General features: G+C 40.7%; 1 protein-coding gene across 1 annotated transcript; it reads left to right on the forward strand.

The window, feature by feature from the left end:
* The first annotated feature begins 69 nt into the window (after nt 1-69).
* On the forward strand, nt 70-14,910 carry LOC135549321 (centrosome-associated protein CEP250-like). The gene is made up of 3 exons (XM_064979328.1): nt 70-2,898; nt 3,003-3,941; nt 5,089-14,910. Exons 1-3 carry the CDS (start codon nt 70-72, stop codon nt 14,296-14,298), a joined length of 12,978 nt encoding a protein of 4,325 aa, XP_064835400.1. The 3' UTR covers nt 14,299-14,910.
* Nucleotides 14,911-15,672: the final 762 nt, after the last annotated feature.

Genomic DNA, 15,672 nt, shown 5'->3' on the forward strand with positions numbered 1-15,672 from the left:
CAGCAACAGAGAGAGGAGACAGAATCTCACATGGAAGACCAAATGAAAGAGAAAGAACATTTGGAACAAATGACGACGGACATGAAAAAACAGTTGCTAGAGGTGGATAATGACAAGGAAATGATAGAAAGCTCAATGGGTGAACTGAGAGTGAAAGAGGCAGAAATGGTGAGAGAAAAAGACAACATGGATAACAAGATGGCTCGGCTCAAAGAGGAAGAGGATGGAATGCGGGAAGAAATAGGAAGGAAGATGGACATCTTAAAGCAGGAAAGTTGTGAAATCAAAAGACTTAGAGATGAAATTGACAGTGAAAAGGACCAGCTGAATGCAAAATTGCTTGAGTTGGAAAAAATGCGTGAAGAACTAGATAGAGAGAAGAAGGAAGTGAAAGACAGGAAGGATGAAACACTGAAAGAGAAAGATCAGTTGGAAGAGAGGCGAGGTGAGATAAGTAAGGAGAAAGAGGAATTGGATATCAGTCTTGAACTGATGAAAAGACAAAGGGAAGACTTGACAAGCTTGAAGGCTGAAGCAGAAGCACAGACCGAGCCTATGGAAATAGACTGGAAGGAAAAGCTCACGAGGGAAAGACAACAACTTGAAGATGTAAAGGAGGAGATACAGAAGGAAAAAGAAGCCTTTGAGAGAAAGAAGGGATTGACCATGAAAGAAAGAGATGAGTTTGATCTGATGAAGTCTGAAACCCAGGGACAATTGGAGGAAATAGAACAAAACAAACAAGACATTCGTGTGGAGAAGGAAAAGCTAGATCAGATCAAAGCTGAGTTAGAAAGCCGGTCTGAAGACGTAAATCAGATCATGGATGAGACAAGACGGGAGAGGGGGAAGGTTGAAGAACTGGCTATCCAAACTCAAAAACAAAGAGAAGAAATGGTGGGTTTTATGGAAAAGAACAAACAAAAGCAGAACGAACTGGAACTCATGAATGACAAGATTGAAAGAGAGAACCAAGACATCGAAGAAAGTCGGGATGTGCTAACAAAGGAGAGAGAGGAGCTGGAACAAATGAGGAGTCAGATACAGCAACAGAGAGAGGAGACAGAATCTCACATGGAAGACCAAATGAAAGAGAAAGAACATTTGGAACAAATGACGACAGACATGAAAAAACAGTTGCTAGAGGTGGATAATGACAAGGAAATGATAGAAAGCTCAATGGTTGAACTGAGAGTGAAAGAGGCAGAAATGGTGAGAGAAAAAGACAACATGGATAACAAGATGGCTCGGCTCAAAGAGGAAGAGGATGGAATGCGGGAAGAAATAGGAAGGAAGATGGATATCTTAAAGCAGGAAAGCTGTGAAATCAAAAGACTTAGAGATGAAATTGACAGTGAAAAGGACCAGCTGAATGCAAAATTGCTTGAGTTGGAAAAAATGCGTGAAGAACTAGATAGAGAGAAGAAGGAAGTGAAAGACAGGAAGGATGAAACACTGAAAGAGAAAGATCAGTTGGAAGAGAGGCGAGGTGAGATAAGTAAGGAGAAAGAGGAATTGGATATCAGTCTTGAACTGATGAAAAGACAAAGGGAAGACTTGACAAGCTTGAAGGCTGAAGCAGAAGCACAGACCGAGCCTATGGAAATAGACTGGAAGGAAAAGCTCACGAGGGAAAGACAACAACTTGAAGATGTAAAGGAGGAGATACAGAAGGAAAAAGAAGCCTTTGAGAGAAAGAAGGGATTGACCATGAAAGAAAGAGATGAGTTTGATCTGATGAAGTCTGAAACCCAGGGACAATTGGAGGAAATAGAACAAAACAAACAAGACATTCGTGTGGAGAAGGAAAAGCTGGATCAGATCAAAGCTGAGTTAGAAAGACGGTCTGAAGATGTAAATCAGATCATGGATGAGACAAGACGGGAGAGGGGGAAGGTTGAAGAACTGGCTATCCAAACTCAAAAAGAAAGAGAAGAAATTGTGGGTTTTATGGAAAAGAACAAACAAAAGCAGAACGAACTGGAACTCATGAATGACAAGATTAAAAGAGAGAAACAAGACATCGAAGAAAGTCGGGATGTGCTAACAAAGGAGAGAGAGGAGCTGGAACAAATGAGGAGTGAGATACAGCAACAGAGAGAGGAGACAGAATCTCACATGGAAGACCAAATGAAAGAGAAAGAACATTTGGAACAAATGACGACGGACATGAAAAAACAGTTGCTAGAGGTGGATAATGACAAGGAAATGATAGAAAGCTCAATGGTTGAACTGAGAGTGAAAGAGGCAGAAATGGTGAGAGAAAAAGACAACATGGATAACAAGATGGCTCGGCTCAAAGAGGAAGAGGATGGAATGCGGGAAGAAATAGGAAGGAAGATGGATATCTTAAAGCAGGAAAGCTGTGAAATCAAAAGACTTAGAGATGAAATTGACAGTGAAAAGGACCAGCTGAATGCAAAATTGCTTGAGTTGGAAAAAATGTGTGAAGAACTAGATAGAGAGAAGAAGGAAGTGAAAGACAGGAAGGATGAAACACTGAAAGAGAAAGATCAGTTGGAAGAGAGGCGAGGTGAGATAAGTAAGGAGAAAGAGGAATTGGATATCAGTCTTGAACTGATGAAAAGACAAAGGGAAGACTTGACAAGCTTGAAGGCTGAAGCAGAAGCACAGACCGAGCCTATGGAAATAGACTGGAAGGAAAAGCTCACGAGGGAAAGACAACAACTTGAAGATGTAAAGGAGGAGATACAGAAGGAAAAAGAAGCCTTTGAGAGAAAGAAGGGATTGACCATGAAAGAAAGAGATGAGTTTGATCTGATGAAGTCTGAAACCCAGGGACAATTGGAGGAAATAGAACAAAACAAACAAGACATTCGTGTGGAGAAGGAAAAGCTGGATCAGATCAAAGCTGAGTTAGAAAGACGGTCTGAAGACGTAAATCAGATCATGGATGAGACAAGACGGGAGAGGGGAAGGTTGAAGAACTGGCTATCCAAACTCAAAAACAAAGAGAAGAAATGGTGGGTTTTATGGAAAAGAACAAACAAAAGCAGAACGAACTGGAACTCATGAATGACAAGATTGAAAGAGAGAAACAAGACATCGAAGAAAGTCGGGATGTGCTAACAAAGGAGAGAGAGGAGCTGGAACAAATGAGGAGTGAGATACAGCAACAGAGAGAGGAGACAGAATCTCACATGGAAGACCAAAGGAAAGAGAAAGAACATTTGGAACAAATGACGACGGACATGAAAAAACAGTTGCTAGAGGTGGATAATGACAAGGAAATGATAGAAAGCTCAATGGGTGAACTGAGAGTGAAAGAGGCAGAAATGGTGAGAGAAAAAGACAACATGGATAACAAGATGGCTCGGCTCAAAGAGGAAGAGGATGGAATGCGGGAAGAAATAGGAAGGAAGATGGATATCTTAAAGCAGGAAAGCTGTGAAATCAAAAGACTTAGAGATGAAATTGACAGTGAAAAGGACCAGCTGAATGCAAAATTGCTTGAGTTGGAAAAAATGTGTGAAGAACTAGATAGAGAGAAGAAGGAAGTGAAAGACAGGAAGGATGAAACACTGAAAGAGAAAGATCAGTTGGAAGAGAGGCGAGGTGAGATAAGTAAGGAGAAAGAGGAATTGGATATCAGTCTTGAACTGATGAAAAGACAAAGGGAAGACTTGACAAGCTTGAAGGCTGAAGCAGAAGCACAGACCGAGCCTATGGAAATAGACTGGAAGGAAAAGCTCACGAGGGAAAGACAACAACTTGAAGATGTAAAGGAGGAGATACAGAAGGAAAAAGAAGCCTTTGAGAGAAAGAAGGGATTGACCATGAAAGAAAGAGATGAGTTTGATCTGATGAAGTCTGAAACCCAGGGACAATTGGAGGAAATAGAACAAAACAAACAAGACATTCGTGTGGAGAAGGAAATGCTGGATCAGATCAAAGCTGAGTTAGAAAGCCGGTCTGAAGACGTAAATCAGATCATGGATGAGACAAGACGGGAGAGGGGAAGGTTGAAGAACTGGCTATCCAAACTCAAAAACAAAGAGAAGAAATGGTGGGTTTTATGGAAAAGAACAAACAAAAGCAGAACGAACTGGAACTCATGAATGACAAGATTGAAAGAGAGAAACAAGACATCGAAGAAAGTCGGGATGTGCTAACAAAGGAGAGAGAGGAGCTGGAACAAATGAGGAGTAAGATACAGCAACAGAGAGAGGAGACAGAATCTCACATGGAAGACCAAATGAAAGAGAAAGAACATTTGGAACAAATGACGACGGACATGAAAAAACAGTTGCTAGAGGTGGATAATGACAAGGAAATGATAGAAAGCTCAATGGGTGAACTGAGAGTGAAAGAGGCAGAAATGGTGAGAGAAAAAGACAACATGGATAACAAGATGGCTCGGCTCAAAGAGGAAGAGGATGGAATGCGGGAAGAAATAGGAAGGAAGATGGACATCTTAAAGCAGGAAAGTTGTGAAATCAAAAGACTTAGAGATGAAATTGACAGTGAAAAGGACCAGCTGAATGCAAAATTGCTTGAGTTGGAAAAAATGCGTGAAGAAATAGATAGAGAGAAGAAGGAAGTGAAAGACAGGAAGGATGAAACACTGAAAGGGAAAGATCAGTTGGAAGAGAGGCGAGGTAAGATAAGTAAGGAGAAAGAGGAATTGGATATCAGTCTTGAACTGATGAAAAGACAAAGGGAAGACTTGACAAGCTTGAAGGCTGAAGCAGAAGCACAGACCGAGCCTATGGAAATAGACTGTAAGGAAAAGCTCACGAGGGAAAGACAACAACTTGAAGATGTAAAGGAGGAGATACAGAAGGAAAAAGAAGCCTTTGAGAGAAAGAAGGGATTGACCATGAAAGAAAGAGATGAGTTTGATCTGATGAAGTCTGAAACCCAGGGACAATTGGAGGAAATAGAACAAAACAAACAAGACATTCGTGTGGAGAAGGAAAATCTGGATCAGATCAAAGCTGAGTTAGAAAGACGGTCTGAAGATGTAAATCAGATCATGGATGAGACAAGACGGGAGAGGGGAAGGTTGAAGAACTGGCTATCCAAACTCAAAAACAAAGAGAAGAAATTGTGGGTTTTATGGAAAAGAACAAACAAAAGCAGAACGAACTGGAACTCATGAATGACAAGATTGAAAGAGAGAAACAAGACATCGAAGAAAGTCGGGATGTGCTAACAAAGGAGAGAGAGGAGCTGGAACAAATGAGGAGTGAGATACAGCAACAGAGAGAGGAGACAGAATCTCACATGGAAGACCAAAGGAAAGAGAAAGAACATTTGGAACAAATGACGACGGACATGAAAAAACAGTTGCTAGAGGTGGATAATGACAAGGAAATGATAGAAAGCTCAATGGTTGAACTGAGAGTGAAAGAGGCAGAAATGGTGAGAGAAAAAGACAACATGGATAACAAGATGGCTCGGCTCAAAGAGGAAGAGGATGGAATGCGGGAAGAAATAGGAAGGAAGATGGACATCTTAAAGCAGGAAAGCTGTGAAATCAAAAGACTTAGAGATGAAATTGACAGTGAAAAGGACCAGCTGAATGCAAAATTGCTTGAGTTGGAAAAAATGCGTGAAGAACTAGATAGAGAGAAGAAGGAAGTGAAAGACAGGAAGGATGAAACACTGAAAGAGAAAGATCAGTTGGAAGAGAGGCGAGGTGAGATAAGTAAGGAGAAAGAGGAATTGGATATCAGTCTTGAACTGATGAAAAGACAAAGGGAAGACTTGACAAGCTTGAAGGCTGAAGCAGAAGCACAGACCGAGCCTATGGAAATAGACTGGAAGGAAAAGCTCACGAGGGAAAGACAACAACTTGAAAATGTAAAGGAGGAGATACAGAAGGAAAAAGAAGCCTTTGAGAGAAAGAAGGGATTGACCATGAAAGAAAGAGATGAGTTTGATCTGATGAAGTCTGAAACCCAGGGACAATTGGAGGAAATAGAACAAAACAAACAAGACATTCGTGTGGAGAAGGAAAAGCTGGATCAGATCAAAGCTGAGTTAGAAAGACGGTCTGAAGACGTAAATCAGATCATGGATGAGACAAGACGGGAGAGGGGGAAGGTTGAAGAACTGGCTATCCAAACTCAAAAACAAAGAGAAGAAATGGTGGGTTTTATGGAAAAGAACAAACAAAAGCAGAACGAACTGGAACTCATGAATGACAAGATTGAAAGAGAGAAACAAGACATCGAAGAAAGTCGGGATGTGCTAACAAAGGAGAGAGAGGAGCTGGAACAAATGAGGAGTGAGATACAGCAACAGAGAGAGGAGACAGAATCTCACATGGAAGACCAAATGAAAGAGAAAGAACATTTGGAACAAATGACGACGGACATGAAAAAACAGTTGCTAGAGGTGGATAATGACAAGGAAATGATAGAAAGCTCAATGGGTGAACTGAGAGTGAAAGAGGCAGAAATGGTGAGAGAAAAAGACAACATGGATAACAAGATGGCTCGGCTCAAAGAGGAAGAGGATGGAATGCGGGAAGAAATAGGAAGGAAGATGGACATCTTAAAGCAGGAAAGCTGTGAAATCAAAAGACTTAGAGATGAAATTGACAGTGAAAAGGACCAGCTGAATGTAAAATTGCTTGAGTTGGAAAAAATGCGTGAAGAACTAGATAGAGAGAAGAAGGAAGTGAAAGACAGGAAGGATGAAACACTGAAAGAGAAAGATCAGTTGGAAGAGAGGCGAGGTGAGATAAGTAAGGAGAAAGAGGAATTGGATATCAGTCTTGAACTGATGAAAAGACAAAGGGAAGACTTGACAAGCTTGAAGGCTGAAGCAGAAGCACAGACCGAGCCTATGGAAATAGACTGGAAGGAAAAGCTCACGAGGGAAAGACAACAACTTGAAAATGTAAAGGAGGAGATACAGAAGGAAAAAGAAGCCTTTGAGAGAAAGAAGGGATTGACCATGAAAGAAAGAGATGAGTTTGATCTGATGAAGTCTGAAACCCAGGGACAATTGGAGGAAATAGAACAAAACAAACAAGACATTCGTGTGGAGAAGGAAAAGCTGGATCAGATCAAAGCTGAGTTAGAAAGACGGTCTGAAGACGTAAATCAGATCATGGATGAGACAAGACGGGAGAGGGGGAAGGTTGAAGAACTGGCTATCCAAACTCAAAAACAAAGAGAAGAAATGGTGGGTTTTATGGAAAAGAACAAACAAAAGCAGAACGAACTGGAACTCATGAATGACAAGATTGAAAGAGAGAAACAAGACATCGAAGAAAGTCGGGATGTGCTAACAAAGGAGAGAGAGGAGCTGGAACAAATGAGGAGTGAGATACAGCAACAGAGAGAGGAGACAGAATCTCACATGGAAGACCAAAGGAAAGAGAAAGAACATTTGGAACAAAGGACGACGGACATGATAAAACAGTTGCTAGAGGTGGATAATGACAAGGAAATGATAGAAAGCTCAATGGGTGAACTGAGAGTGAAAGAGGCAGAAATGGTGAGAGAAAAAGACAACATGGATAACAAGATGGCTCGGCTCAAAGAGGAAGAGGATGGAATGCGGGAAGAAATCGGAAGGAAGATGGACATCTTAAAGAAGGAAAGTTGTGAAATCAAAAGACTTAGAGATGAAATTGACAGTGAAAAGGACCAGCTGAATGCAAAATTGCTTGAGTTGGAAAAAATGCGTGAAGAACTAGATAGAGAGAAGAAGGAAGTGAAAGACAGGAAGGATGAAACACTGAAAGAGAAAGATCAGTTGGAAGAGAGGCGAGGTAAGATAACTAAGGAGAAAGAGGAATTGGATATCAGTCTTGAACTGATGAAAAGACAAAGGGAAGACTTGACAAGCTTGAAGGCTGAAGCAGAAGCACAGACCGAGCCTATGGAAATAGACTGGAAGGAAAAGCTCACGAGGGAAAGACAACAACTTGAAAATGTAAAGGAGGAGATACAGAAGGAAAAAGAAGCCTTTGAGAGACAGAAGGGATTGACCATGAAAGAAAGAGATGAGTTTGATCTGATGAAGTCTGAAGCCCAGGGACAATTGGAGAAAATAGAACAAAACAAACAAGACATTCGTGTGGAGAAGGAAAAGCTGGATCAGATCAAAGCTGAGTTAGAAAGACGGTCTGAAGACGTAAATCAGATCATGGATGAGACAAGACGGGAGAGGGGGAAGGTTGAAGAACTGGCTATCCAAACTCAAAAACAAAGAGAAGAAATGGTGGGTTTTATGGAAAAGAACAAACAAAAGCAGAACGAACTGGAACTCATGAATGACAAGATTGAAAGAGAGAAACAAGACATCGAAGAAAGTCGGGATGTGCTAACAAAGGAGAGAGAGGAGCTGGAACAAATGAGGAGTGAGATACAGCAACAGAGAGAGGAGACAGAATCTCACATGGAAGACCAAAGGAAAGAGAAAGAACATTTGGAACAAAGGACGACGGACATGAAAAAACAGTTGCTAGAGGTGGATAATGACAAGGAAATGATAGAAAGCTCAATGGGTGAACTGAGAGTGAAAGAGGCAGAAATGGTGAGAGAAAAAGACAACATGGATAACAAGATGGCTCGGCTCAAAGAGGAAGAGGATGGAATGCGGGAAGAAATCGGAAGGAAGATGGACATCTTAAAGAAGGAAAGTTGTGAAATTAAAAGACTTAGAGATGAAATTGACAGTGAAAAGGACCAGCTAAATGCAAAATTGCTTGAGTTGGAAAAAATGCGTGAAGAACTAGATAGAGAGAAGAAGGAAGTGAAAGACAGGAAGGATGAAACACTGAAAGAGAAAGATCAGTTGGAAGAGAGGCGAGGTAAGATAAGTAAGGAGAAAGAGGAATGGGATATCAGTCTTGAACTGATGAAAAGACAAAGGGAAGACTTGACAAGCTTGAAGGCTGAAGCAGAAGCACAGACCGAGCCTATGGAAATAGACTGGAAGGAAAAGCTCACGAGGGAAAGACAACAACTTGAAGATGTAAAGGAGGAGATACAGAAGGAAAAAGAAGCCTTTGAGAGAAAGAAGGGATTGACCATGAAAGAAAGAGATGAGTTTGATCTGATGAAGTCTGAAACCCAGGGACATTTGGAGGAAATAGAACAAATCCAGAAAGAAAGGGAGGAAATGAAAAGTGTTATTGAAGATATCAAGAGAGCAAAAGCTAATCAGGAAGTGATGGAAACGGAGATTGTGACAAAGAAACGAGAAACAGATAATATCATGGAAATGATCTCAAAAGAAAAAGACAACATGGACAAAATGAAGATTGAAATGGAAAGAGAGAGGGACGAATTTGATATCACCAAGTGCAAGATGGTGACGGAGATGGATGAGCTGGGACAGAGAAAAGCTGAGATCGAGAATGATAAATATGAAGCAGAAATGTTGATGGCTGAACTGAAAGAGGAAGAGCAAAGAATGAAGGAAGAAATTTGCAAGATGAAAGACAGTCTCGAGCAGATCAAAGCTGAAATACAACCACAGAGAGAAGACATTGAAAGCAAGATGGAGGAGCTGAATGTCCAAAAGGCTGAGATGGAAAGTGTTATGACAGATATCGACAGACAAAAAAAGGACATGCAAAACCAAAGACAGCAAATTGAACAAGACAAACAAAAGATGATAAAGGAAAAGGATGATCTGGAAAGGATTAAGATGGAGATAGAAACACGATCAGAACATCTAGAAAACCTTTTGGAGAAAACAAAGAGGGAGAAAGAGGATGCTGAGATAATGACTATTCAAGTCCAGAAGGAAAGGAAGGAAATTGAAAGTGTTGTCGAGGAGAACAACAAACGGACAGAGAAACTGGAATTCATGAAAACTGAGGTGGATAAAGAGAAACGAGAAACAGAAAACATCAAGGACATGGTAACAAAGGAGAAGATTGAATTGGAACAGATCAGGATGGAGTTAGAGGCACGATCTGAACATCTAGACAACATCATGGACGAGACAACGAGGGAGAAAGAGAATGTTGGTGACATGACTGTCCAAATGCAGAAAGAAAAAGAGGACATTGAAAACTTGATAGTCAACAACAACAGACAGAGAGAGGAACTGGAATTGATGAAAGCTGAACTAGAGGAAGAGAGATCAGAGACTGAAAATGTCAAGGATGTGCTATCAAAGCAAAAGAATGATCTTAAACAAATGAAGATTGAGATGGAGAGAGAGAGAGAAGAAATGGATAACACCAAGGACAATATTGCAGTTGATATGAATGAGCTGGAACAGAGAAAAGTTGAGATGGAGAATCGAAAATATGAAGCAGAAAATTGGGTGGCTGAACTAAAAGAGGAAGGGCAACGAGTGAAGGAGGAAATCTGCAAGATGACGGAGAACCTGGAACAGATCCACACAGGAATACAACCACAGAGAGAAGACATTGAAAGCAAGATGGAGGAGCTGAATGTAAAACAGGCTGAGATTAATAAGGCTATGACAGATATCAACAGACATAAAGAGGAAATTCAAAATCAAAGGGAAGGAATACAACAAGACAAACAAAAGATGCAAGATGAAAAGGATGAACTGGAACAGATCAAGATGGAGTTACAAACACGGTCAGATTTCCTGGAAAACCTCATTGAGGAGACAATGGGGAAGAAGGAGAACATTGAAAGTATGGCTTTTCAGATTCAGAAGGAAAGGGAGGAAGTTGAAAGTATCGTTGAGGATATCAAGACAAGGAAAGCTGATCTGGAATTGATGAAAGCAACGGCTGAAGTAGAGAAGCAAGAAACAGAAAACATCAAGGAAATGATCTCCAGGGAAAAAGACAAACTAGAACAAATGACGATTGAAATTGAAAGAGAGAAGGAAGAAATTGATATCACCAAGGGCAAAATTGAAATGGATATGGATGAGCTGGAAAATAGAAAGGCTGAGGTAGAGAATGGAAAACATCAATCTGAAAAACTGATTGCTGAGTTGAAGGAAGAAGACCAAAGAATGAGGGAGGATATCAGGAAGATGAAAGAAAACCTAGACACTGAAATACAGCTGAAGAGAGATGATATTGAAAGTAAAATGGAAGAGTTGGATGTCAAAAAGAGAGAGCTGGAAAACATGTTGACCGATATTTACAGAGAAAAGGAGGAACTACAAAACCAGAGAAAGGAAATAGAAGAAGACAAACAAAATATACTAGATGAAAAGGGTGGGCTGGAACACATCAAGGCTGATTTACAGATGAAGAGCAAAAAGGAAAATGTTGAGGGCATGGCTGTCCAATTCCAGATGGAAAAGGAGGAAATTCAAAGTGTCATGGTAGAACCCGAGATAAGAAGACAAGTACTGGAATTTGCAAAAGTGGAGGTAGAGAAGGAAGAAACAGAGAATATCAAGGACATTGTATTAAAGGATCAGAAATATCTGGAACAAATGAAGATTGAGATGGAAAGAGGAAGAGAAAAAATTGATAATACCAAGATCAAGATAGCGATCGATATGGAAAGGCTGGAAGCGACAAAGGTTGTAATAGAGAGACAACTGAAAGAAGAACAACAACAAATGAGGGAGGATATCGAGAAGATGAAAGACAACCAAGAGCAGATCAATGCTGAAATACAATTACAGCGAGAGGACATTGCAGCCCAAATGGCTAAGTTAAATGTCAAAAAAGCAGAGTTGGAAAACATTCAAGCTGATCTAGACAGACAGAAAGTAGAACATGATGACATGAGAAAATACATATTTGTGGGAAAGAATCCACTGGACGAGAGGAATGCTGCCTTGCAAAAACAAAGGGAGGAGATGGATAATATCATGGAACCAACAGCTGTGATAAAGGCTGACATACAAACACAGACAGAGCCCATGGAGGAACAGCTCAAAGGGGACATGGAAGAAGTTGAAGGTCATGACATAGACAAAGAGAAAGAGGACCTGGGACAAACCAACAGGCTGGCAATGATAGAGAGGGATGAGTTGGTATCCATGAAGTCTGAAATAGGAAAACAAAGACAGGAAATAGAGGAGAACAATCAAAAGATACAGGATGAGAAGGCTGAGATTGAAAAGATCAAGAATGATTTACAGAAACGGTCAGAGAATCTAGACAACCTCGTGGAAGAGACAAAGAGGGAAAAGGAGAATGTTAAGGACAGGGCTGCTCAAATCCAGAAGGATCAGGAGGGAATTGAACGTGTTATTGAGGATATCAAGACAAAGAGCCCTGAACTGGAAATGTTGAAAGCTGAGATAAAGACAGAGAAACAAGAAACATTCAACCTGAAGGACATGACATCAAAGGAGAAACGTGACTTGGAACAAATTAAGGTGAAGATGGAGAAAGAAATACAAGAACTGGAGAACACCAAGGACACGACAGAAATTGATATTAGTCAGCTGGAACAAAGAAGGGTTGAGTTAGAAGGAGAAGAAGATGGAATGAAAAATCTGCTGGCTTCACTGAAAGAGGAAGAGCAGAGTATGAAAGTGAATATTGGGAAGATGAAAGGAAATTTAGAGCAGATTAATGCTGAAATACAAGTACAGAGAGATGACATTGCAACACAAATGGAAGAGTTAAATGTCAAGAAAGAAGAGCTGGAAAACATTCAACTGGACATCGACAGACAAATAGAACAGATGGGCAAAACACAAAATGCTATGATCATGGAAAAGAATGAACTGGAAGAGAAGCTTGCTGGCGAGCAAAAACAAACGGAGGAGGTAGAAGCCATCATTGAAATGACAAAGAGGGAGAGGGAGGATGTGGCGAGGATAAAGGCTGAAACAGAGGAACAGAAAGATCAAATGGAAGACAAACTGATGGAAACTCTGAAACACGACAGACAGGAACTTGAACGCCTGAAAGAAACAGAAAGAAAGGAGGAAACTAAGGGCATTAAAGAGAAGACAGGAAGGGAGATGGAGGGGTTAGAACGGGCTAACATAGAGTCCCAGAGAGTGCTGGAAGATCTGGAGAACGTTGTGGACGAAACCATGGAGAACGAGGGTGCAGAGGAAATGGCTATCCAAATACAAAAGCAAATGGAGGACAATGTGAGAATCATTGAGGAGATGGAGCAAGAGAAGGCATATTTAGAGCTGATGAACGTTAAGATGCAAAGTGAGAGAGAAGAAATAGACTCTAACAAGGCCATGATTGAAAGGGAGAAGGATGACCTGCAACAAATGAAGTCTATGATTACACGACAGAGATGCGAAATTGAACAAATTACCGCAGTCTTAAGGGACGAGAGGGACACTCTTGAGCAATTTAAGACTGATATGGAAAGACAGCGACAAGAGATGATGAACAATATGGACTTGGTGGAAAGAGAGAGAGATGAACTGGGAAAGACAAGGTCGGAGATGGATGAGTTGGAACACATGGCAGCTGAAACAGAAAGACAGAAGGAGAAGATTGACAAAAGAAAGGGTGCAGCAATGATGGAGGCGCCTCCGCTGGAGAAAAGAGAAGACAGCGTTCAGAAACAGAGTGTTGAAGTTGTCTTCATCTCAGATTCAACACAGTCAGAAAAAATAAAGGATGAACCCGAACAAAGCGCAGTTGAGACACTTCAGACACAGGACGAAACGATGGACTCAGTCAAGAAGGACAGAGATGATCTCGAACAAATGAGAGCAACAGATGAAAGGCTCCCAAAGAGAGATCATTTGGAGAAAATCTGTCAGGAGGCTCAGGCAGAAAAGGAGGAGATTGAGAAGATTAAGCACAGAGTTCATGAGATGAAAGAACATCTAGAGGGAAGACTAGCAGTGATTCAGAGACACGAGTTGGTACAGAGAACAAGGATACAAAGAGAGAAAGAAGAGCTAAAGAAGATGAAGGAAGAGTTGGAGAGAGACAGCCAAGCTCGGCAAACAGAGTGGGACAGAGGCAGGAGGAAACTTCAGGAGAAGGACCAGGAGCTTGAGATGCTAAAAGTGGAGATGTTCCGAGAGATCGAGAGACTGCAGGTTCATATGGAAAAAGAGATGGAAACACTCGAGACAAGTGACAAAGGTGTCCAAACCTCAGACGTGGTATTAACCATAGAAGAAGAGAGAATGTGGTTGATGGAGGACTCAACGACGGAGGAGTACAGGATGCTGGCAGAAGTAAGTCAAGAAACAGAGCAAACCACAGTGGATATGACATTCGCCAGTTCATCACTGGAGCTCCAGGGTCAATCAGAGGAGCACACAGTGATAGAGGATGCTCAGATGAGCGTCGTAAGAGCAGAAGCTTCTCCATTCAGCAGGTTGCTACGGTGGCTTTGGCGCTACTGCTGTGGCTGCTGCCGCTGTTGTGACTGCTGCAGAAGGGAGTGTGAAGAAGAAGAGGAGGAGAACATAGTCTAGTCCCAACTATATCAGTGGGGCTTAAAATAAATGAATTTGCTATGTATAAAGGCTGTGTGGGGAAAAAATCTGGTTCAGTAATATGAATTGTGAAACAACACCATCAGTTATCATTCATTCAGTTACATCACGTATGATCTCTATTCTACGATGCACAGCAGAGATGCAAAATCATGTCGAGATGATGATATGCAACAACCTGATTTATTGTGTTGTAAGGTTTGTTCAGTATTGCAGTGTTATGTATTTACAATGATGGTCAACTAAGTTTGCACTGAATTATAGATCTAGAGAGAGCAACATGTAGCTTTATTTATTTGTTATATTTATTATGAAACATGTATTTATTATATCTCTTTACAGCTTTTGTTAAAGGTGCACTGGATACTGAATGGACTCTTATCACGATTTGTCGTCATAATTTGTCAAAACAAGTTATTTCTATTACTTTTAGTTGTCTTATTTTTATACACACGGAATTTGCAGTAAACAAAGCGCTATTCTATCATTTTCTCAGGGACAGCTGTTGTTCTTTAAGCCAGTATTTTGTAAGTGTAAAAGCCTTGTAAATTAATTTATAAGCGTGTCATTAAAATGTATTTCATTTGGTTATTTCTGCATCTCTTTCTCTATGCATCCACAATTACAACAAACATGTGTTATTATGTTCTCAGATGGGATGAATTTACAGTGCAGTAATGGATACTAGCAGTGACTGAAGAAGTACAAAATACACTTGATTATTTTGATATGAGCAATGGTTCCCTTCATGAACTTCAGTGGGGTCTGGGATTCACTCAGTCAGTCCTAATTGAAAATCATTTACATTGCAAGGTTGGGTCAATAATCAGCAATGACAGCAACCCAGACACAGAGGGTTAGGTTGGCCTCAGCAGACCTAAACCATTGTTGTCGGAGGCAGCTGAAAGGGGACACTAATAAAGTAGTCATTACCCAGGAAATTGCTTATAACCTGTTCCTTGTCATGAATGTCAAGAAAAGTTACTCACAGTTGGCACAGGAACTTGGCAGTTCACACTTGCCCCACAACAGTGGTCTATGAGAGCTGAGTTTGAAGTTTTGCAAAAGCTTCATGTCATGTCAAAGAATCAATGCACGATGGGCCGGTTTCCTGGACTTAAAAGGATACTCTATGGAGACTATCCCTACTTTAGTTTTTTAGTTCAGGAATAGGTTTAACTAAATGATTTTCTCAAGAATAATTTTGACCCAAAGACTGATGGTGGAGATGCAGGAATAAAAAGCAATTCTCACTCACAATTTGACAGACACTATTAAAAGTGTGAGAATACACCAATACAAAAGGTATGTTTCTGACATTGGATGGAACATAGATATTCCTGTGAAAAAGCA

Source organism: Oncorhynchus masou, chromosome 12 (genome assembly GCF_036934945.1).
Source record: "Oncorhynchus masou masou isolate Uvic2021 chromosome 12, UVic_Omas_1.1, whole genome shotgun sequence".
NCBI lineage: Eukaryota > Metazoa > Chordata > Actinopteri > Salmoniformes > Salmonidae > Oncorhynchus > Oncorhynchus masou.

What these genes read in the sequence shown, in the direction of transcription:
- LOC135549321 (XM_064979328.1), top strand. Translation starts at nt 70, where the DNA reads ATGACGACGGACATGAAAAAACAGTTGCTAGAGGTGGATAATGACAAG. An exon ending in TAGAAAGACGGTCTGAAGAC is followed by an intron (nt 2,899 to 3,002) that starts GTAAATCAGATC and finishes TTTATGGAAAAG; the next exon opens with AACAAACAAAAGCAGAACGA. An exon ending in TAGAAAGCCGGTCTGAAGAC is followed by an intron (nt 3,942 to 5,088) that starts GTAAATCAGATC and finishes TTTATGGAAAAG; the next exon opens with AACAAACAAAAGCAGAACGA.